At 37.1% G+C, this 24,238-nt stretch overlaps 2 protein-coding genes and 1 long non-coding RNA gene across 3 annotated transcripts in view; 1 reads left to right on the plus strand and 2 right to left on the minus strand.

Annotated features, from left to right (window-relative positions):
• Positions 1–1,633: 1,633 nt before the first annotated feature.
• LOC6644339 (protein arginine N-methyltransferase 1-B) lies at positions 1,634–3,041 on the minus strand. Its single transcript, XM_002066626.4, has 3 exons — positions 2,680–3,041; positions 2,395–2,624; positions 1,634–2,345 (listed from the first exon to the last, which is right to left on the minus strand). The coding sequence occupies exons 1-3, from the start codon at positions 2,950–2,952 to the stop codon at positions 1,697–1,699; spliced, it is 1,152 nt and encodes a 383-aa protein (XP_002066662.3). The 5' UTR covers positions 2,953–3,041; the 3' UTR covers positions 1,634–1,696.
• Positions 3,042–5,384: 2,343 nt separating this feature from the next.
• On the minus strand, positions 5,385–5,791 carry LOC124460333. The gene is made up of 2 exons (XR_006954266.1): positions 5,685–5,791; positions 5,385–5,629 (listed from the first exon to the last, which is right to left on the minus strand). It is a non-coding gene; the product is annotated as an uncharacterized LOC124460333 (long non-coding RNA).
• A 6,069-nt stretch (positions 5,792–11,860) lies between these two features.
• The window catches only part of LOC6644390 (protein turtle), a 49,433-nt gene continuing 37,055 nt past the window's right edge, over positions 11,861–24,238 (plus strand). The window contains 2 exon segments of the mRNA XM_002066627.4: positions 11,861–11,949; positions 13,623–14,229. The gene's annotated coding sequence lies outside the window, so the exon portion shown is untranslated.

Here is a 24,238-nt window from a genome sequence, read left to right on the forward strand (position 1 = left end):
TTGTTTTTTTTAGCAGTTGAATGTAAATACATTTCCATTTTTCTGAATAAAAATTAAAAACTATTGTACACAAAGGCAATGTATTCCGTGGCTTTTATTTTTGGAATATTAAATTTGAATTCAAAACCCATTTATCATTCACTTTTTACCCTGGATGTAAAAAGATTTGGGTCACGGAAATCGATAACCACTTATCTTGATGACCATTCAGCAACTGATTAAGCCAGGTTGGTATATTTTGGAGGCTCAATTCGTTTCTGGTAATAAATTTGGTACTAATTTTACTATTTTAGTATATTGTTCTCAATTCCAAAACCATTGAAAAACTGCATTCATTTCATTTAACAAGAATAGATAAAGAGAACATGCCTGATTTATGACTAGCTTGAAAAGGCAAATAAAATTGATTTCTTTGTTAATAATGTTCAAGGACAGCAACGGAAATACATACTAAATACTTGAAAAAGTAAAAATTCCATTCAGCAGGAAGTCAACTTCTTAAATTTTGATGCAAACAGATGAATGTTTGTCACCAATCATTGTTATCTGACATAATCACCTAATTTCAAACTATGTAACTAAGCCTACAAATAAGCGATTGAGTTGAAAACTTGCTTCTAAATAAATATATCCACCTTATGGAGCATATAAAAGTTTTTCTTTTTAATAATATAGGATTGCAACCGTTTACTATAAATTGCTAAATGATGGGTTCATCTATTAAAAAAAGTAAAACTATTAACTATTTAAAACACAAGAGAAAACTGCTGGTCTTTAGTTATAGCCGACTTAGCCAAAAGTAGTATATACTTATGTAGTACCAATGATAACCTCTATGACTAACATTCATTTGTAAACAAACCATTACTGTAATTTAAAGCTAAAAACTTTAACCAAATCAAAAAAGAAGCAAACTTAAATCAAGACTTCCACATCGGGAACATACATAGTCAATTTCATAAATTTCAGTTCAGAATTAATATAAGCAATAATTGAAGCATTAATATTTAAATATCATTGAAGCATAGAAGGAACTCATTCGAACGTGTTGAAGGATTTAAAAGAGGGGAGAGTGGATTTTATCTAGTGAAGCATTCCATTCTTTTAACCCTGCCTTAAGCAATTCAATGGAAAAAAGTGGCTGCAGGCGATCTCTGCGTAACTAGTCGAGCATTAAACTGAAATATTTATTTCTTATGCCTTTTCAAAGAGTTTACCTGTTTTGCTTATCGGCTGCCTATATAATACTGATCAGCATTAGGAATTAAAGCAAGTAAATTTATCGAAATTTTTCGAGCCTTTTTCGCTTGTTAATTTATTTAAATGCATTTGTAAAGGATCCTTTTAGTTTGATTAAATTTACTTGCTTACGTTTGCATTTCTCAACTTATATATACATTCATCTTTGAACATTTTGGTCTTGGTTGACATCGGTGTCCAATTCGCTTGAACCATTCAACATACACTTTTTCTGTGAGCCTCAGGCACAACCTGTCACTTCTAGGAATTGAGTACAAACGTTGAAAGAAATTCTGGGTTAACCGAATCGTAATGGATTGCATAATGTTATCTCTTTAACGTTGGCTAATAGGCAAACAACCAAGGTTTAACTCATTGATTTCTGTTGTGACAAATTATTTTTTAGTTTATTTTTTATACAAAAACTTTTCATTGCCAAATATATTTAGTCATCTCTCTAGACATCTTCCACGGCTGGGGCATGGCATAATATATACGACTGATTGCTTGTAATGCATTTTTCCTTGCCCTCGAAATCGATGTAGATGTCGAATTCCAGATCGCGTTTATTGTGTGAATTTGGCTTAAGGCCGAATACACCCTTGATATACTCACCCGCTCGCACGGGCAGAAGATCCTTGAAATAAAAGACAGTTTGATTCCAGTGTGTCCAGGACTTCCGAGGCGAAGTGCTAAAGCTGACAAGATCCGGAGTTTTGCTGAAGCCCACATCGAAGTAGGCCAAAAGGGCGTGAACTGGGCCACTGCGTGTCATTTTCAGTTCGTAGAAGGATCGAAAGTTAACTGTTGGCTGATAGCGGGCAGTATACAAATCGATCGATTTGATTAAGAATACCTCGCTCATCAGTTGCTGCTCTTCGATGGCTTCCACCACAGCTTTCGACTCGAAACAGCGACGTATACAACTCATATCAAAGCCATAGACATTGTTCCAATAGGTGAGATCTCGTTCCGAATGCATGTTCTGTGTAATGGCCGTTAGATACAGTTGAGCTGTGTCGGGAAAGATCAGTCCATTTGGCTTCAGCCACTTGTCCCGGGCAAATATCAGTGATTCCAGCATGCCCTCAGCAAACAGGCAATTTCTGTGATCAAATATTAAAGTTAAACCCTTGTAATGGAGACACAACCTACCCCATCCAGTCGCATACAATGATGTCGACCTTTTCTACGCCATGGGGTAGTTCAATCTCCTCGATTTTACCCTTCACCACTGAAATGATATTCTTAAAGCCATTATCCTTGAAAACACGACGAGCGTACTCCACAATATTGGCAGCATCAACTGCAATAACATGGGCTGCTCCTGCCTTGGCTGCGAATAGCGAGAGTATCCCAGTGCCACAGCCCACATCGAGCACAATCTATGGGTAAATACATTGATCACCATCACTGAATAGACTAGATTCTCTAACTAACCTTGTCCTTAAAATTACTTTGATTGTGTAAAATCGCCGCACGGTAGGCCTGATTGCGCACAGAATCCTTCAGTAGCCATTCGTGCAGCTCGATGCGTCCATACATACGGAAATAATTCTCATCATAGCCTTCCTGCCCTCGCTTTCGATTAAGGACTTCGTTAAGACGTAATGTTCGTGCCTTGCTTTCGACATAATCGCCATCGCCATCGTTACCCACTTGCATTATATCAAGAATCTCGCCGTTTAACTGATTAGAACTTAATCTATCCATTTCTCAAAAATTTGTAAAGTTCTGAGATTGTACTTTCCAAAACGAAACGAGCAACTGAAATGAAAACGCTACACCTTACTTTCAAATCTTCGAAATTATTATTCACACAGCTTACTACATATTGACTTCTATTATAAAATATGAAGTAAGTCGTCTCGCCGACTTAGAAATACCAATTTATTAAACAAATTTTTACAAGCATATCTTAGTATATCGCTCACTCAAGCATACGAGCACCCTAGCGCCCCCACCTGCCAATGGCCAACTCCGGCCTTGTTTTAAATTCCGGGGGCGGAAAGGGGCGTGGCAAAAATTTGAAATAAACTTGATCACTTTACATACTACACGAGTCTACACACCAAATTTGGCTTTGACAGTCTTCGAGATCTAGGTCTTCATACGGACAGACGGACGCACGGACGGACGGACAGACGGATGGACAGACGGAAATGGGTAGATCGACTCGTCTGTTGATGCTGATCATGAATATATATACTTAATGGGGTCGGAAAAGCTTCCGTGTGCCTGTTACATACATTTTGGCGACTTTAATATACCATTTCACTCTATGGGTGCATTGTATAAAGATATACCAAGATTCAGTGATGACTATGCATTAATTTGACTCTCCTTAAACTCCATCATGTCTAAAGGGTAGTACATTATTTAAAAAATCAAATTTTCACAAAAGAACGTCCTAGAGTCTTAGGCTGGAGCAATGCGGCTCATGTAACATGCTATTTAAGTTTATATGACAGCTATATAAAATAGTTATCCGATTTTTATGCAATTTTGCACAATCATTAATAGGTGTATTAAATTGACAAATTTGTTAATTTTGATGAGTGGCAGTGAGAAAAATCACAATTTGTCACTAGCTTGAAAAATAACGAAATTATTGTCGTGCTGATCTTGAATGTTTGTATCATTTTTTTAAGGGTATCAAAATATTAAGAAAACATGCACGCTGAACATTTAATATAATTGATTGCGATAAAGCGGTATCGAGGCTTTAAAATCGTGTATATTAATCAGATGTGAGCCAACGGTAGCTTGATGATGATTGGAAATATAGATGATATATCGACTGACAGGCGAATTTTAAATGAAGTAGTCAAGTCACAATCCTTCAAGGACTGTGTGGTTTGCACATATATCTGGAGGATTTTTGCATCCGTATTTTCAGCGAAATAAAGAGACATCAGCAGAAAAAAAAGTTGGTAGAACATTTTGCAGTTGTATTGAAAGTAAACTGTATAAAAATATATTTATGAGAGCCGCAAAAATATTGGTTCCGGTTTCCCTAGAATTGAAATCAATTTCCAAGTTTTTTAGACCCAAAAGCGCATATTCGAGTCAGCCAAGCAAGATCTCCATTTTAAAAGTACAAAATCGATCGCCAATTGGTTGAGAGCATTTAATTACAAATATGAGGATCTTGAACTGGCTTATGGGAATTCTGCAAGGTGATTGGAAAGAGTTGAATATTTAAGTGCTTGTTTGTTTCCTTTACCGTTTGTCCAAAGTCGTTACAAAGTAAATATAATTAATTGTGATAGTTCTGATCTAAACATCCAAACACTAGGTAAACTATTTCCAGATGTATTTTAACTTTACAAAGCATAGAAACCCTTTTCTATTGAAGGTGATATTTTTCTTCTTGTTCTACACATTGCTTTTTGCTTCTTAGACTATCGAAGATTGATGCAACAGGTGTCACAATTGTTATACTCACGGAATCAAATTTGGTATACCGGAATCGTGCCCAAGATTTACTTGACTGCTACATATTCCTCGATAAAGTTTATCAGTCGTGGCTTTCTTACTTCTGATAAATTGCCATCTGACAGATAGAAATATAAAAGGTGCAAAAAAGTTGGAAACCGTTATAGTGGACGTGGACGAGAAGGCGCAGTAGGCTCAATTGGTGCAGATAGATGTTTTAAGTAAAGTAAATGAAGACTGAGTAGATTACAGGCAATAGAATCAGAGCAGAAAATGTCTACAAGGCATAGTTACTAGAACAGCGGTTAAGGGTTAAAGGGATAATGGTGCTGACAGATTAACCAAAGTCAATAACTCAGACGTGTCTTTTTCGGCAAAAATAACACCAATAATTCTAAGTTTAATTATGTAGGGAAGGTTAATCAGCAAAAGGTTCGATCCGCTCAATGCGGTCATACAGAATCAAGTACAAGACATCGTTTGGTGAGCTTCCGTGAGCATTTGTTTCGAACCGGTGAAGAGCGATCACTCTTTGCAAAGGAATCGAACAAAATCAAGCTCAATGATTGAGTGCATCGCAAAATTTATGACCCGATGCAGTTCTCTGCAGAACACTAGAATAATAATTGAAATCGGAATGCTTTACCATGCCACTTTCGATCGATCCCGACTGTAGTACCTTTGTTAAATAATACAAATTCTATAAGTTGCGATTAGTATCAAAATAAATATAATCAAAATCAGTTACAACCGGAGCAGCTCAGATCAGTTTAGTGTTATTGATTGAAGATAATGGAATAAAAACGTAACCATTGTCCAATAATTGACGAACCATGCGAGCATTGCCCAATAATTGAAGACCTTGTATCCATCGTCCAATGATTGAAGAACCATACAAGCATTGCCCAATAATTGAAGACCTTGTATCCATTGTCCTATGATTGAAAAGGATCTGAATGCATTCCAAGGTTAATTAGAATTGGTTAAAATCATAGATATATACTCACCTTATTCAACGGAAATGATGTGTAAGGAGTGTATTTAATTCATCACTTTATTCTTAACCTAAGAGTAAAAAAGTTAAAATTTTTTTTTTTGTATTTTTTATTTATTTTTTTTTTTTTTGGGTTTTTTTTTGTTTGTTGTGTACGACTGAACAAAGAAAACTAAATATTTTTTGGTGTTCACTTCATCCATGTTAAACAAAAAATGAAACTGTTGAAGTCATAGCTTACTAGACCATCAGATTCAAAGTAGAAAAATTTTGTATATATATGTTTTTACACGAGCACGCTAGATGTAGGCAAAAACTTGAAGTTTATTTCAAACTTTACTTTACATAAGTCTATATACGAATTTGGTTGCTCTGGTCATATAATATCCGAGTCTTCATACGGACGGATGGAAGTACAAACTGCACGACATTTCGATTCCAGCTTAAGCCACGAAGAACAAATAGCAATTACCGCTTTTGAACGGATTCAAGTCTAGTCTGGTGCGACTCTTATTAAGGTGACGAAATGCAGTATAAGAAACAAATTCAATTTTTTGAGTCTATAAAGCTAACAAACGTTTAATTTTTATGTGATTGTTATATAAGTTTACACAATTTATATCAAATGGGTCCTATATAAACGATCGTTCCGAAAAATACTTTTAGTCAGGAAGCTACTTTTTTTAAATTGTTACCAAACTATATGATTACCACGTTCATAAAAAATAATTAAACACAGTTTAGTCGTTTAATTAAACGGAAATCAATATAATTGCATGCTATGTATATGTCATTTACCGTAAATATTACTAAAAACGAGAAATATTCTTTGACGCCCCTTGCAATTGACCACTCTCTATTTATTTACCTATATAATTTATATAGTCGAACACGCTTCCTTTTATGTGGTGCACACTGCTGACCAAAATAAATATACCCTTTTCGCAAGGGTATAAACATCTTAAAGTATTGAGAAATTTCCCATAATATAGAAAAACGTTATAAAATATTTGTAAAACGATGCAATTTTTACTATTTATTCGACCCATATACTCGAGGGTATATTAGCTTATTTCTCGCTTTTTGCCTTTGGTCACTTGAAAACGAATAAAGAAGCTGTTCAAAAAATATCGTTCTTTTGCTAGAAAGTCTAAACATTTCTGTCTCCTAACAATATGAGACAAATACTTTTCTGAATCACTGTTGTTCTTTCGGTTCACCTGTCGCGTCAATGCAAAAAAAGGCAAAAGTTCTTAGTTTTTTGCAATGATTCTTATCCATTAGTTGGTTAAATCAATTTTCATATATTTTTTTCGTCGTTTTTTGCTTGTGTAATATTAATTAATTAAAACACTAATTAAAAAGCTCATTAGCGTGCCATAAATCTGTGTTCAGCGGGTATAAATTTCATTTTTACACCCATTAAAAGGGCCTGACCTAGTGCAGGAGCAACCAACCGGCAGGACAATGCGCTAGGGACGACTGAGTTCATGTTGTTGTTTGTGTTGTTCTTGTTGGTATATAGATAACAAACGGCCAAAAAACGAGAAAGAAGGAGCAGAAGCCAAAGAAAGAAAGGGCTCTAAGAAAAGAAGTCGGACATATCGTTCACTTTCACACTACTCTACTCTCCTTGCCCCAATCAGAGTTCTGTTTTTCTTCTCAACTCTTTGGCTTTTGTTTTTGGGTTTATCTTTGCTTAAAGTATGAAATCTCGACTTCAGTTTTGACCCATCAGACAGTGAGAAAAGCAAAAACAAAAAAAATGGGGAAAAAACCGAGAAGAGTGAAACAAAACATCATAAAGATGAGAAATGATTATCTTTTCGCTTCCTTCCCCCTCCTTTACACACACACACACACAGACACTCATACACCTTTAGGAGACGCGGCAGCAGCGCAGCATTTAGCCCTGAATGAAATATCACATCCTGCAAAGAAATAAAAATCAGGCGTCAGTAAAAATACACATAAGAAATGAGCAAAGCTGAGCAGGAAGCAGCCAGAGATGAAACAGGAAGCAGCCAACACACACACACACACCAAAATATAAACCTGTGTATATGTCTATATATATATAATATATATAGATGGTGAGAGAATCGCTCACAGCGTGAAAAGACAATGATGGTCCAGTGGCAAGGATTACATATATACCATAGAAATCTGTATACATACATATGACGTATATAAGACACAGTAAATACAGAAAACAAACACACACACACAAACAACCAACAAAAACAAAGTGCGAGACGAAAAGTGACGAAAAAAAAAAAAAATTTGCGCAAAAATAAAATATAATGGCAAAGTCGGTCGTCGTCCTGGACTTGGGCGATAATTTTTTATTTCTATGCCTTTAAGCTAAAAGTGTGGCAAAGTGAGACACAGAGCCAAAAAAAAAAAGAGGGAACACTTTGCGTTATCCGTTCGTTGTGGTTTAATGAGGCGACATTTGCTGCGGACTTACCCTAACACCATACACTCAACCTCACATCGCACACCACCCTTTCACCCACACAAAGGCACATTGCACCACCCACCCACCCCATGCCCATCTAACATTCATACATTTTTATGACTGGTAGCATTAAGTTAAAATTTGTGTTAAATATTTTATTGTTTTTACGATCACATGAACACCTTTATTTTCCTACGCGCCAGCAAATTATATTCAAGTCTCAGGAGAACCTATTGTCGCTACACTGAGCGAAAGACTTTAAGAAACCGTCTAAGGTTTTTGCTTTTAACTTTCATTTTTTCCCCTTAAATGTTTGTATTTAAAATCTACTTCAATTCTTAAGGACTTAATTGGTTTAAGTATCAACTTCTTATTTGAAGTGTCTGAAACATCTTAAGTCTTGGTCAACTGGAAGCTGTTTACATCGCATGAAATTTTTCAAGTAAGGGAAATATGTAGTTTGTAGCAATTATTTAAATGAATATTTTTTGTTGGTTAAAAGAGGGACTACGCTTCTAAAAACGAGTTTTTGTGGCAAAAACATTTTGACGGAAAAAAAAAGAATCTTGCATATTTTATAACCACCTGTAAATTATCTAAGCACTTAGTTTATATAATTTGTTTGGCCGTAAAACATTCCTGACGTGAATTTTGTAGGTACTCATGTCCCTCTAGTAGTTCTTCAATTGGCTTGACTTGGGCTATCTTTGAATCACGCTGTCAGTTATAAACATTTAATTTCTTTGGTTGTTTAAGACAATTCATTCGATGCACTTATTGATTACAATTAGGCAATTATCCTTCAGGGCAGATGCACCAATAGAAAGAAACTGTATATTTAAGTCGCCAAAATGTTTGTTTAAGTAAAAAAGAAGTGTCTTGGACTCCCAAAAGTATACTCTTGATTTGCAACTAATAGCTATGACTTACAGTCTCTTGAATTTGAGATAATGGTTTCAATTGGTACTAAATTGTTCGGCAATAATTTACAGTCTGGTCAATATATCACGTTAGGAATATTCTATATTTTGTTGGACTGTGTGTCTAATGATAGATCGATGCCTTGACCCTCACTTGTGGCCCTACTTGCGTTGATAACTTTTATATTAAAAAAGTAATCCGGTCAATTGTGTAATCTGCACCATTTATCAAGCCTCTTTTTTTGGTTTTGATTTTATTATTCATATATTTTTGTTTTTTTTTTTGTTTGATAATTTAGCCATTTGGAGGTTTCATCAGCTGGGAAATGTTAGACTGGCGCAGCCAATTGTTGATCCAGTTATTTGGGAGGGTTTTCTGTTTTGGAAGGGTAAATATTAGTATTCAAGGGGATTAACTGTGTCAAGTCTCCGTCATGTTCTCTGTTTCTTCTGTCATACCATTCATTCGAGTCAAGCCCACGCGATTGCCTTGTGAGTAGTTGGCCAGTCAGAGCACGTCTCACTCACATGGCGCCCGGCTACTGTGCCACTCCACTCCACTACACTCTCCACTCCATGCCATTTCATCATGGGATTCAATTGTGCTAGTGGCTGAACATTTGTTCGCCTATTGTCTTGCCGCCTGTCGCTTAGCTACCTTCTTGTGTCCTTCTACTTTTGGTTGTTCTCTCTCTCTCTCATTCTCCGTATGTGGTTTATATCCTTCTGGCCCTTTGTCGTGAGGGTCATTAATAGTTGCCAGTTACCCTCAGATTGGCACTCTGTGAAATTAGTCCTTAATGCGGGCACAGGTACACGATAATTTTCTCACTTTTGTGTAACTTTTATTTTGATTTTCAGATAATTATGATTGTGAATGATATTACATATCAGTAGTTAGTTAATCGATCAATCGAATCAACCACATACCACATACCAGCAGAAGCAAAAGCAGAAGGAGCACTTTTGCTTAATATTTTCGCTGTGTATTGTCCTTGTCCCTTAAGGGCGTGTCAGGTGCACGAACTTGTGATAGAATAATGGGTATTGGGTTTATGTGTTAACATATGGCACGCTGGCTGGGCAGTTTTCGAACCCTTTCCATAAAAAAAGCAAAAAGGACGAACGACTGACAGTCTGCCACTCAAATGTCTGGACTCAATTAGCCAACATGGCAGATTAAACGGCAGGACTGAATGATGCCATCGTAGTAGAATGTTTTGTAAGTAAATTTAAGTGCCAGGACATCTCATATTAGTCGACATTTATCCTTTTATTTAGCCATGTGAATTATGCGCTTTACGACAAAGTAAAAGAGACATGCATAAGTTTATGGCACGTAAATCGGGCTAAATTTGCAGATTTATGGCAGCTAAAAATCAACGCTAATATAATGTATAAATCAGGCTGCTTAAGTCAACATATATTCACTTGAATCGGGTATAAATACACTATATACATATACTCCAACCATCCTCACACACATTGTCGATGTCGATGTCGCTGTCGATGACGAGGTGGGACCAGCGAGCAGGGGGTCAAGGGGTTTGGTCCCTCGTTCACCACATGTGAGCCAAGTCAAATTCAGTGAAAACGAAACATTTTGCCAAAAACGACAACGAAGTTAAAGGTGGCACATTTGGATGGAGTAAGGGTTTCGTATTCAAAAAGGGCGTCGAATTCTCTGTGGAGAGCGAGACAAAGAGCCAGAGAGAACGAGAAAGAGCGCAGGCGCTTTTTGCATACCATTTTCCAGTGACTCCGCCGAGAGAAACAGAAAAACAGAGAAAGAGAGAGAGAGACAGAATGGAAAAGTTGCGAAAACCGGGAATTTGGGTGCTCAGCAGATGTCCGATAATGCGGCAGCTTGGCTAATTAAAATATTACACCGTAGGTCAGTTGTGTCAGCCCGGTCGTCGTCGTGAGAATTTTATGACTTGGCAAAAATTTCGAAATAATAATAGAAACAATCAAAGAAAAACCAATCACAAGGCAGCCCTAGCCCTAGCAGCAATGCATTCGACGACAAGCCATGAAATCTCTAAGGGCCAGGTAGTTAGCCCGAAATGGTCGATCAGTCAAAAGACACTGCTTGGCCAGCTAGAGCTGTCCACATAATTAAAAGGCAATTTATTAGACAACTAGACAAAAAGGGCGATTATCAGTTAGGTCGCACGCAGGGGGACGCAGATTGTGTTACGGTTCTTGAACAAAACTATTTTTCTTCTTCTGGTTCTGTGTTTGATGTTCGGCGTTTGGCGTTTAACACATTTCCACATCAGTGGGTTGTCCACGATGTACGGCGCAAGCGTAGCGTAGTGTTTTCTGTGCGCCCGAAACAAGTTAAAAGAACAAACCAAAAACTGGTTTTTGGGTCAAAAAGCGAAAAAAGGGCCAACAGCGGAACAGGTAAACTCTAAATAATAATTATTCAATGAAGCCGACAGCAACGAAGTCGTCGACGACGATGACGGCGACGAGTGGCCGTCGCTCTAGAAAGGGCCCATGCTAAAGGGTTAGGACCGCTCGGCGGACAGACCTTCCAGACGGACAGGTTAGCCAAGCTAAAAGGTGAGCCGATTGAGGTGCAGTATAAGAGTAACGCATGCTGTGAACCCGTCCTCTCTCAGGCCAATGATTGTTTGCTCTCTCTCTCTCCGTCTCTCTATTTGTGGGAATGGCTCTCTCATGCTCTCGCTCTCGCTGTTTCTCTCTCCGGAAGTTATGTGGGGGCTGCACTCATCGTTGCCTTCGTCGTAGTCGTCGTTGTCGTCGTCGGGCTTTATCCCTGACGTTGAGTTCAACGCAGATTTAGTACTCAATTGTTGTTGAACGCGAACGGTGGAAATTCTGAAACTGAAACGCAACATTATAACGGTCCAGTTTTTGGTGTAGTAGTAAGTGTGTATGACAAAAGTGTGTGTGTGTGTGTGTGTGTGCGTGTATGAGTGCCGTTGCCTCTCTACCTACCTGTCCTGCTCTTAATTCCTGTGTGTGGGAATAAAATGCGAAATTCTTAAAATCGAAACAAAAAAAAAACACACAACGCTCAAAATTACAAAAAAAAAAATAAATTACAAATTTTAAAAACCTCCCAGTGTAAGGGTGGCTAGAGCGTGAGAAAAATTCAAAAATTATAACAAAACTAAAAACAACAGCATTCTCTCTCTCTCTCCCTCTCCCTCTCTCTTTGTCGCTCGCCCACTCTCATCTTCTGTAAAAATCCACAAAAAAACTATTTTTTTTTTTTTGCAATTTCCCTAGTTAAACAGAGACCACACCCGCCCAAAACAAAAAAAAAAAAAAAAGAAAAACGGCAAGCTAGCAAGAAAAAGCCTAAGGAAAACAGCCAAAACAGCGCAGAGCTACTACCAGAGCGGAGCACACAGAATCTGTAAGAAAAATTCCAGTTTGCCATGGGACGAAGGATCACATAAAGAGAGAGCGAGAGCAAGAGCGAGAGAGAGCGAGCGACCAACTGGAAGGAGTCTCACAACTCACAACTGTTACGAAGCTGAAGTTCTACTAGTGGAAGTGGAATTGCCGTGACAGAGACCAGAGATTTAAAGGGTAGACGAAGGGGAGGGTAAACTCCTGTACAGGACATTTCACTTATACGAGAGTTGCGCAAGTTCCCGCTATTCGTTGTGCCACCGTCATGCATCAGCTGTTAGGACAATTGAAACTTGAGAAACATTGTGACAAATGTTTTGTCAATTGATGTTGTGTTGATTTCTGAACTATCAATTAAGTCGAAAGACAAAAGCCAAGTTTAAAGTGTCTTTCGTATGCTTTATACCTCAATATTTGGTCTTACCTTCGTTCCTTCCTTCATTCAATCATTCTGTGCTCTCGCAAAAACTGGTATCACACTCTGTTTAGCGCTCTGTGCAGCGAGTTTTCCAGCAGCAGCAGCAGCAGCGGCAGCAGCAGAGAGTCAATTCCGCCGACAGCAAGTTCTGACAGTTGCCAACGTTCAAAACGACGGCAATTGGCTTCGGTGTGGTATAGCCAAAAAAACGTTGTGAGCTCTCCCTGAAAACCAAAAATAAAAAGAATAAAACAAAAACAAGTAAAAATATAATCAAATTAAACAAATGTAAAATTTTGTCAAAATCCTTAAAAAAAAAAACAAAATAAAAGTCATAATAAACAATGCCTAAAGTGACAGTTATATAATTAGTTAAAGCGGCTGTAATTCGATTAAATGAGTCACGTGAGCCGAAAGTGAAAAAAAGACGTCCAAAACTGTGTCCCCAACCCCCTCTTTAAGCCCCTCTCCGTACTCCATTAAGAACAACAACATTTCAGTTAAAGCCAATTTGAAGGATATATTAGTTCAGGACAAGGCAACGCGAAATTACAACATCAAGAAATATACATATAAAGCGAATAGGATTTTCCTTACTTTACTTTTATGCCATATTGATTTTATTTGCTCTTCATAAAGTGTAGCCATAGGTTTCTCTTATGTTTTCCTTTTCCATAACATAAAAATTGGTTCTTACTTTTTGAACAATTTTCATTGTTGTTCTTGGTGTTTTTTTTTTCTTTCTCTTCTCACGAAAAGTCGAACGGAAAACGGCAAACGGCAAACGGCGAAACGGTTTCAAAGGTCCTTCATCAAAAAATACGACGTACGCAACGACGTCGACGTCGACGACGACGACGACATACACAAAGTATACTTGAAAAGAAAGTGTCATAAATCAAGCGATTATCCTGTAAACAAAGTGTAAAACGTAACAACAACAGCAACAACGACAACGGTAACGGCCAAGGCTCCTGCTCTAATAAAACGCCATTTTTACTGCATAACAAAAACAACAGCAACAACAACAACACATCAACAAAAAAGTCAAGAGCAAACAACAGGCCAAAAGAAACCGAAACTTAAGCTGGGGTCGTCCTGTAGCCCTGTAGTCACCGCCGCCTCCATCGTCCTCAATCTCCTGTATTTTATGACTTGAGCATTTCATTTTGCTGAGTCTGGTGTTTGGTTCTTTTTTTCGGTTGTTGTTCTTTTTTTTCTGTTGGTTTGTTTGTTGTCCCTCCTCCTGCTCCTCCTCCCGGTGGTGGGTGTCCGATTTCTACATCGGTGGTCCGGCAAGAACATCAATATCATTCAACATTCGATTGGAGCACTGAATACATTCTAGAATGAGAGTCCAAATGAGGTGAGTTTCAATCAAAAATTAATGTAATATATCTTAGTTGATAGACTTTAGCTGCCCACTGAGGCTTGAGTCTTAGTCCTGTGCCCATTATCAATTGAAAAATGTCAAATCATTTTGGCAAGCAGATTAATCTGAGAATGATGTGAGTTTCACTCAAGAAAATCTAACGACGATTTCATGTCTGAATTTAAAATATTCGTTTCACTAAAATGCCAAGAGCCCAGAAGATATTATGATATTTGACAGACTTTACAATTGTTGTGGTTTTCAACCAGTTTAAATTAAATTGCTCTAGCTAAAATTAAATAAATTGCTTTTGAAAAAGAACAAATTGCCAATAATAATAAAAAGCAAAAATAAAAAAATAAAAAATACCACACAAACAAACTAACAACAGAACGACCCAAGGAGGACAGAGCAGAGTAAAATAGAATAAAACGGAAAGCTCCATATCAAATATGCCAAAGTCCGTCCGGAGGCGAAAATTTAATTAAAATTTATGAAATTTTCAATTACAATGGCCAAGTGTAAATAAGTGCGAATGCGTTGAGTATTATGGGCACAATTCAATTACAACAATGTTTAGGGGCCTGAAAACATTCGCACACACACAGGCAAACACATTCATACATACAAAAAGAACTAACTGGGCCAAAAAAAATGTATGGGGCAAAATGGAGAGGAGGTGAAGGAGCAGCAGCAGCAGATCGAGCAATTGTTGCATTGGAATCGAGAAGTAAAGTGAGTTGAAGTCAACGAGTTAGAGTTTGATTGGTTTTGTGGCTTTTGGTCGGCATTTCCTAACCCATTTAGCCCATCCTTTTTCCTAACGTACATGATGCACAGTGGACCAAATCCGTTTTATACTGTACTTAATACTTTTCAATCAAGAACTGATCTTGAAATTTAAACAATCAATTGATTGATTCATTATATATATACCAGCTTGTCAAAATCAAAGAAAACAAATATCTCTACATAGAATATTCCAATTTGGTACTTAAAAATTCAGTGAATGTTCAAGAAAATATTTCGAAAAAACATTTGAGACTATTCTGTCCGAATTGAGATTTTTACCTTGTTTTAATTCATCCCGCTGACTTCTGGTAGCCTTTGTAAGAAAGGACCCAACGCCAAAACGAATCTAAAAACAACAAATTTTAATGATTTAGAATAGTAAGATATAGAATTAAATTTAATCCTTATCAATTTTCTAAGTGGGTATGATCCAACTCGAAAAAAATACCTTTACATAAGGTACATATAAACTAACTAATCTAATTTATATTAAAGCTGTCGCTGCCAGTTTCGAAAAGGTTTATAATTTTAGGACAATATGTTGTTTTGAGTTCGGTTAATGTTTTAATATACCAACATAAAGGTATATCAAATTATTTAACAAATTTCAAGCCCATATTGATTCTGGTTCCGTTCAAAAGTTATAGATTTTTGTCAGTGACCTCAGTGAAGTTTGCCACTGTGCGACGGTCTTCGGTTGACTGCAATTGGCAATGGCGAAACAACAAACATGTGTAACCGATGACTGCGTCGATGGAGTTGATGAAGACAAAGGGTCCACAGTTATTGGGGGCAACAAAACTGCTAAAGAAAATTGAAATTTCCATAAACGGACAGAGACAGACAACAAAGGAGATAGCTGGAGAGAGAGAGACAGTGGGAGAGGAAGGGAGGGAGGCATAAAAAGATAGTTGGGTTGGGGGTTTTTTGGTAAAACAAAAACGACTTCTAGTCGTGTTGTCTGCATTTTTCGCTCCACTAAACTTTTGTCATCATTTTCCATTTGTTTGCCATCTTCTTTCGACCCCTGAGGTCGTTTGCTTTAAATTCCCTTTGCCATCATTACGAGCATTCACTCACACACACACGCAAACACATTGGGTGTGTGCATGTCAGACAGTCAGACATTCTGACTCGATTCTCTGTATCAACAACAAACAAATTGTCGATATTGATAAATGACTGCCAACGCCAAGGCCTCCGCCCTAAAAAAAAATGTTAAAGGATTATTTCAACAAATATTTCATTCATGCGCATTCTGTGTGTGTGTCTTCAAATGAAGAGTAACGATTTATGTGCTAACTTCAAGAGCAATTTTCTCCTTCGGTTTCACTTTGTCATCAATAACTTGTTAAGAGTTATCGATTAGGAATCACAAATATATTTTGAATATTTATCTTTTTGAGGTTTACACAAAATTGTTGTGTCAATCAAGAAAAAGAATGCATTTCATGATGAAACAAAAGTTTCATTGAGAATAGCACCTAAATTTCCTTCCCTTTTCCGATTCGCATAGCTTCCGGTGTTTCATTACGTTTCTTGGGCCGATAACTTCTTCATTTGGATTTGATAATCATTGTTGTTTCTAACAAAACAAGTCTAAATTTGAAGTTGTTTTTAAATCTTAATCAAAACGTTCTATTGCCCTTTTTGGCTGTGCGGTATTCAGATGTCTTTCAATCATGCATTTCCGAGTTACTTACACACATGTATAAGGAAAAACTGATTTTAAAGATTGTCCCTTATATGGAAAGTTGTTGAGTTATACTCTATGTGAAACAGTTGATTTGTTTTTGAGTACTTAATCCAAATAAACTTGAAGCGTTCTGTATCGAGTGACACAATAATGTTCCAAGGTCATGTATAGAATCGGATTGGGAAATTCCAATATACAATTTTGCCCCACTAACAAAATTTGTTATTTAGTTTATTTCTGTTTGTGCCTTTTTTCGAAAATTTGGGCGATTTCAAAGTATATTTATGTATACATAAGTATATTCGTTTCTATTTGGATTACGGTCAGTTCACTTTGGTTCGGCCAACTGATGACGTACATGAGTAAACAAAAATTTAATTGACGATTGTTTCTCACGCATGCAACGAGAAGTCATTGAAACAAAACAAAATGCGCAATAACTGTTGAAACACCAAGGAGCCATAATATAATCAGATGCCGCAAACTCCAAATACCCTATAAATAGATGATATCAAAAACAAAATCAATAATTAAAACTTTTCGGTATCAAATTTTATCGGATTTTCGGGGAGACAAGCTAAAAAGTATAGATCTAAAAAATGCATCATCTACTGTTTTTGGATTTCTTGACTTCAATCGGTTTTACTAACTACAAAATCTTATTAAAGATAGTTAAACCCAAAGTAATTTCAAGAAAAACTAGAATCCATTGATATAACTTCAGCTCAATAGTAGTTTAGATTTCAAACTTAGGAACTAGTTTTTCATAGCCTTTAAAAGAAGATTTGATCAATAGAATGTACTTTATCTAAACGGTCAATATACCCTTTAATGGCTAGGGTATACAAATACAATAAAGCTTGAAGCATAACCAGCATAAATGCCTACATAAGTCGCACAAGTCACTTACATAGACAGAGAGAGAGAGAAATAGAGAGAGACAGTGACACATGGAGAGATGGGAAACAGAGGGAGAGAGATAGATAAATAGAGTGAGCGGAGGGTCAGAGATTGGAATTTCTTGCTTAGAGATGAAGTTGAAGAAAAACTGGGAACCACAACAAACAAACGATGGGCATGGAGAGTTATAAATTTAATAATGTTGGAAACTGAACCGAACCGATCATTAGAAAACTCTCCATTTGAAGTTTTTGGTATACCAACAAGGTACACACATACAAACACACATCTACACTAAAAAGTGGCGCCCAAAAAAACTGGCGCGCATAATGATGCGAAACTTGAGCCCAAAACATAAGACCAAACTTGAATAGGTGGTAAGAAGAAGTAAGCCAGTATAGAAGTGGAGTGGAGTAGAAGAAGCTGGACATGAGATAACTGAAGTTATTCACCACAATGGAGTAAGAGATCGGAGTTTGAATGACGTATAAGAGAATGGCGAATGGGAACCTGCTTTTTGACTATCGATAGATACACAGAATTTCCTGCCACACCAGCAGCACCAGCAGCAGCTGAATTCGTGTGGCTTCCCCCTTTGAATTACAACGAGGGGAGCAACCAACCAACCAACCAACTAACAAACCGTCTGCAATTTGCTGACAACGATCTGTTTTTTTTTGTTTTTTAGGTAGAGTGAAGTAGAGTGTACAGATTTATTGAATTTCACACGGATATGGCTTCTTCACCTAACTGGGCTGATGTACCTGGAATACATCTCTATATACCTGCACCTTCCTACCAACGGCATTTGCCACTGAATGCCGTTCTGGGCCCATGGAGCAAGTGAAGCGTTCAAATTGACCCAGTTGCTTTATTTATTTTCACTAAACAAAATCCATTCTGGCAAAAGGGCCGGGAATTTGTGTTTGAGATCACAAACAACAGGAAGATAGATTCTCTCTGTTGAATGAACTTTCGAACTATTTTAATCGCCATTTGCACTCTTGTAGATCAGTTTACGAGCCCATGTCTGAATAGTTTCTAGGATGTTTTCCATTTTCCAACTAGCTTTAGTTAAATCATTTTTTGCAACTACCATAAAGTGGAAAGTTTCCTTTGCTGTTGTTTTTGGATTTTACGAGTATATTTCACTTTGGCATTTAAATTTTTCATTGCTGGCAAAATAAGTAGAGAGGCAAAGTGTAAAGTAGATGCAAATGCAAAGGAGCCCCAAAGACTTGACAGACAGTGGGGGCTACTTTTCAATTTTCCTTTCTCTTGAGTTTCTGTTTTATGTCTTAAGCTCTTATTATTTTCTTCTTTTTTTTGCCTTTTTCTCCCTTGTTCCCTTGTTTCGTCGTATGCCTTTTTGGAAAAAAAATAAGTTCTGCTGGCAAAGTTAAGGGCTTAGCAAGGGAAACAAATTAAAATAAGGGAACTTGTTATTTCTTTTGAGAAAACTTTAAAAATTGCTATACGTGACTCTGTTTCTCTGACCCATAATGGCTAACCAATATCAATGGCAATACGAATACCAATACCAGTAACAGTAACCACAAATAAGTAACGCACACGACGCACATTCACCCGCCCAGCAAATTACAACCAACTCAATTTGCACTTCACAGTCGGTGTGATGGCACTGTCCTTCACATTTGTTCCTTTCCTCTTTACAGAACCCCTCAATAATTCTCTATTTCTCTCTCTGTCTCTCATTCTCATTCTCTCTGTTTGTCTCATTGAACTGTGTTGTAAAGTGTTCGATGTTCATTATTTCGTAGTGGCCATTAAAGTAATTTGCCACACTTGTCGCCGGCCATTAGGTCCCATTAAAGCGCAATCAGAAAGCTGCTGCTTCTTGAGAATCAATTTAAGAACGAACCAAAAGTTGCCCAAGAGTTCCCCCTCTGTCAGCCTCTCTCACTTTCTGCTTGGAACCCTTTTTATTAGTTTTGAGATATCGACAGGAGAGATGTGGCAAATGTTTGGGTGTGTTTAAAATAGGGCCAGGAGAGAAGAAAGAAAAAACTGAACCCTAATTGCCCCAAAGGCTGTGCAACTCCTTGTAACTGGGAGAAATCGCCGATACACCTGAGCTACAAATATATATATTTATATAATTTCTGTGATAGAAAAAAGTTTCACCTGTAGTGCGGGAAAATCAACCCTCCCTTCTTTATCTCCCCTTCAAGAACTTTTAATTAATCATCCTAAAAATGTCCTTGCGTACAATTTCAACAGATCCATTTACGAATTGATTCATTGTTGCCTATCCCCTATAAAAATTTATTTATATTTATATATAGTTCAATGGACCCGCCAATGTTTCCCCGTGCTCCGCTGTGCATTTTCTTTTTATTTTTCTCCCTCTCACACACATTGTCTCTCTCTCTCTCTCTCTCTCTCTGTCGTTCTGTGTGAAACCTAAGACTTGGCTTAGCCTTAAACAGCGACTAGAGCTGAAAAATCAATACACTAGCTGTTTTGGCTTGGGGGGTTTTCTTTTGTTTGTGGAAAATATTAAAATAAATGTAGTAACCCAGTATCTACAAACGAATATAAATATCAAGGATACGCGAATTGAGGAAGCAAATGGAAAATGTGGAAAAGGGAAGTAGATAGATCGATAGAGAGGGAGAGCAAAGGAGAATGGTTTCTTTTTCATGTTTCCATTAACATTTTGTTTCAAACAAGTTTGTTAGATTTTCTTTAGCCTGCTTTCATTTTAAATGTTCAATCGAATATCTAATTAAAATTTTGAACAAACTTTGGACAAATCAACGAATGGTAAAAAATAAAATAAATGAGAAATTTTTAAAAGCAAACTTTACAAAAATAAAAATTGCTTTATCAATGAACAGTTTTTAATACTCCTCAAATTGTCCGCTTATTTCGTAAATTATTAATTCAAAACGAACATTAAAATTTTTAAAAATATAATCAGACCTGCCATTGTATCGGATTCTGAATTCCTGTTTTCAAAATAGAGCCAAATTATTAAAATTTGAATTGTTTCAAATTCTGAACTGAAATGCTAATATCTCACTGATTAGTTTTAATACCTTATCTCATAAGTTGAATAAATTTAATTTTGAAGAATTCAGTTCAGATAATTAAATAAGAATAAACATAAGTGTAGTGTCTTAATAAAGACCCAATTTAAAAATCCGTCTTTCTTTCTTGTCTTCTTCATGTATAATTTACTTTATTTTCTACTTGTTTCCATTTCATTTACTTTCATTACAATAACTGCCTGTTTCCACATATTACATCTGCTTCATTCCAATGTTCTTAAATAGATACTATACAAACATATTAATTATAAAATAGAATATACATATGTACATAACAATAAGATATCAATCGAAATAAAATCGACTCGTTCGAATCGTTCTTGTTTTTCAAAGTTCTCAATCGACAAGATTTAATGGTTTCGATTAGAAACAATTTAGTCTGAAATTTCAACCTTTTTGCATGTAAAAAACAAATTTAGACCTAAGTAATTCGAAAATGGTGACGAAATGTTATCGACTTACGCTCGAAAATGATTTCTAAACATCATTCCAATCCTGATGTGGTCGTGTTTCGTGGTCAATTTGACAAAAAGTGGATACTTGGAGGGCGAAAATAAAAGTCAGTTCGCCTACATTTAGTTGACTCTGCTTGCTTTTGGGCGAAGCATCGGTTGGTTATTAATTTTGCCTTGTTTGAACTGGCCGTGGTTAGGATACATGGAGTCAAGGATATGGGGCCTACCAGGAGGGTGGCAAGTGCTTGGCAGCTTTACTTTAGAATATCTCTACAGTTTGACTCTGGTTTGCCTTTTTTTTTGTCGTTGCCTGTTCCTCTTTATTTTTATTTTTTTGTTGTTTTATTTAAAGCATGGAAATTTATTTATTGCATAATGGGAAAAGTTTTGCGCACTTCAGTCATGATTTGGCTTTCATCTGCTTCTTCATTGTACTCTGGCTCTCTTCTGCTGTTGATGTTGCTGTTGCTGTTGCTGGTTCTGCTTCGACTTGGTTCCTTCATTCCCATTTAATGCAGCAAGCAAAAGACGTGCGTAAAAAACACAGGACGGTTAGCGTAGAATCGTCGAGTGGTAAACTTTTTCGCCTGGCAGAGTGTTTTTTGTTGCCTTTTTTTCCCCGCATTTGTTGTACCGAGTACGCCGAGTAGAAATCAACTTTTGTTTGAGGCAGCAGCAAAGTTTATGGTCATGTCCGCTGACAGGGTGCTGGATGCGGGGAGACGGTGGGGAAGTCCACGGGGTGGCGGTCGTTCATTAGCGTTGCCATTACATTTATTTATTTTTCTTCATTCTGTTCAGGATGTCTAAAAACACTCGCATATCTTCTTCTGTCCGTATCTACTTCCCCGAGGTCTCACTCTCTCTCTCTGTCTCTCTCTTGGTTTCCCTTCTTTATTCCGCAAACAGTGCAAGCCAAAAGTCTAGGCTTAAGTCCACTTTTGGTTTTTCAGTTTCAACAAGTTTTTGAGAAACAAACTTTAATGAGGGACACACACACACAGAACGACTTTAGAATTATTCTTACACAAGATAAACTATCTTTTTTTTGAGAGACAGAACATGAAATATCTAATTATTGCAATCTTCCTTAGCCAAAATTTTGCGGTGCCAGAGTTTTTGCCATCACTATATATGGATTACAATCGGAAGATTTTGAAAAACCACTGCCCAGGCAGATAGCTGTCTATCGGACGGACGGGCGGACAAAACCAAGATGGCAAAAAGTTTGCCTTAGCTAAATTTTCGACTTCCGTCTAAGAATTTACGCCCTTTCCGCCCAAAGCGTCCTTGCCAAGTCTTTGATAGAAATTTATTTTACTCTCGTTTCGTTCGTTTTCTTAGCTTTTCTTTCGTTTTGTGACTGCATAAATAATAACACCGAAAAAAAACTTTTATTATTAATTTTGCTTAATCGAAATGCCGCAATTAGGCATGAAGCATAAAAGTTTTCCCTTTGCTTTCCATCCGTTTCCGTTCCGTTTTCTTTCTTTCGTTTCTGGGCTCTTTCTTCTGCCCTGACGCCTGGCGAAGTTTACTTTGTGGAAGTAATTTTTGCGCTTTTACTTTACCTACATACGCGAGGGTTAACCCACCAGTTGAGAAATACCAATAGATCGAACTATGGCATATTCTGTGTCGTAATTTGGCTTAACGTTTATGGTTTGTCAATTGCTTTGTTTTGTCAAATTTATCATTTATCACGTCGCAAAATCTATATCCGGTATTAAAAGGAGAAAGGATGTCCATAACCTTATTTCCGGCATTAGACAAGAGGGGCCCATTGAAGGTTAACTTATTAAACAACCCTCTTTTAATTTTTTTATGGAAAAATAGAAAAACATCAGCAGTTTCTTTAGACCTAAAAGACATTTATTTGACATTATGCTAAAGAATTGAATTAAGAATGAGGATAACTCAAAGAGAGAACACTCAATTCTCACGTTGTGAACAATAAGAATCATTTGAAATAAGAAATTGCAATGATGCCGTGGCCACTTATGCCTAGTCATGGTTGAGTTGAACCTTCAGTTATCAGAGACAGATCCGAACAATGACCAATAAATTACCCACACAATCCATTATGGAATCATTCGCCTCTCCCCCGTTCATCTCTCACCCACACACACACATACATTGAAAAATTTGTTGCGTAATGACTGACTGATAACACAACAACAAAAAAATAAAGAAAAAATTAAAGGGAAAGATGAAACGAGTGAGTGTAAGAAGGGAGGGACGAATGGAAAAATGATGTGAAAAAGTGGGTAAAAGTGAAAACTAAATGAAAAGCAGAAATTTATTGTGAATAATATAAATGAGTAGTTAGATCACACACACACACACACAGAAACACACTCATTGTGTGGAAACAGGGACCTTGCCTTGTTTGAAAGTTTCCCCTTGCAGACAATGTTCATATCATTTCCTGATATGAACCATACCCTCCAGCCTCTCCCCTGACTGACTCCTCATTCCTTTGGCATGAAATCGTGAAAGCGTGGGTCTGGGTCCGGGTACGGGTTCGGGTCCGTGTCCAGTCGGCTGGCCATTAGGTTGCCCACAAACATCCTGTTGATGTCAGCAAATTTTATTTATTTGTGGTTCGTGTTGTATTACAACATTTTAGAGCAATTAAAATTGTACAATGGGTCTCGGGTCCTTCTTCTTCTTGTTCTTCTGGGGGTATGCCCCCATCCTTTGCCATGCCATTTGCATGGCAGTTTATTTTGGCCGCATTTTTGCTTTTTAGATCATTTAAGGTAAAGTGCCTAATGATATATTGACTTTGGGCCAAGTTTTTTTCCCCCCCATTTTGCTTAATGGTCAAAAGTTGGAAATGAACTTCCGGCTAATTGCCCGCCGTGGGCAGGTAGGTAAAATAGGAACTCATTAGATTTCGGGCGATTAAATGTCTGTCTTAATGGCTGTTGCATCTTTTCGGCCCAGAATGCAATGGCTGGAGATGGGGGGGGGGTCCTCCCCGAAGTCCATCAAATGAAATTGGGTTAAAGTTTAAAGTTTTTTGAATTGTCTTTTCTATTTCTTTGCTGATGCGCTAACAAGTTTATTTCGTTCTCTTTCAT

The sequence above is a fragment of the Drosophila willistoni genome, assembly GCF_018902025.1.
Source record: "Drosophila willistoni isolate 14030-0811.24 chromosome 2R unlocalized genomic scaffold, UCI_dwil_1.1 Seg167, whole genome shotgun sequence".
Classification (NCBI taxonomy): Eukaryota; Metazoa; Arthropoda; class Insecta; order Diptera; family Drosophilidae; genus Drosophila; species Drosophila willistoni.

What these genes read in the sequence shown, in the direction of transcription:
- LOC6644339 (XM_002066626.4), bottom strand. Translation starts at nt 2,952, where the DNA reads ATGGATAGATTAAGTTCTAATCAGTTAAACGGCGAGATTCTTGATATA. An exon ending in AAAGTAATTTTAAGGACAAG is followed by an intron (nt 2,625 to 2,679) that starts GTTAGTTAGAGA and finishes ATTTACCCATAG; the next exon opens with ATTGTGCTCGATGTGGGCTG. An exon ending in ATTGTATGCGACTGGATGGG is followed by an intron (nt 2,346 to 2,394) that starts GTAGGTTGTGTC and finishes ATTTGATCACAG; the next exon opens with AAATTGCCTGTTTGCTGAGG.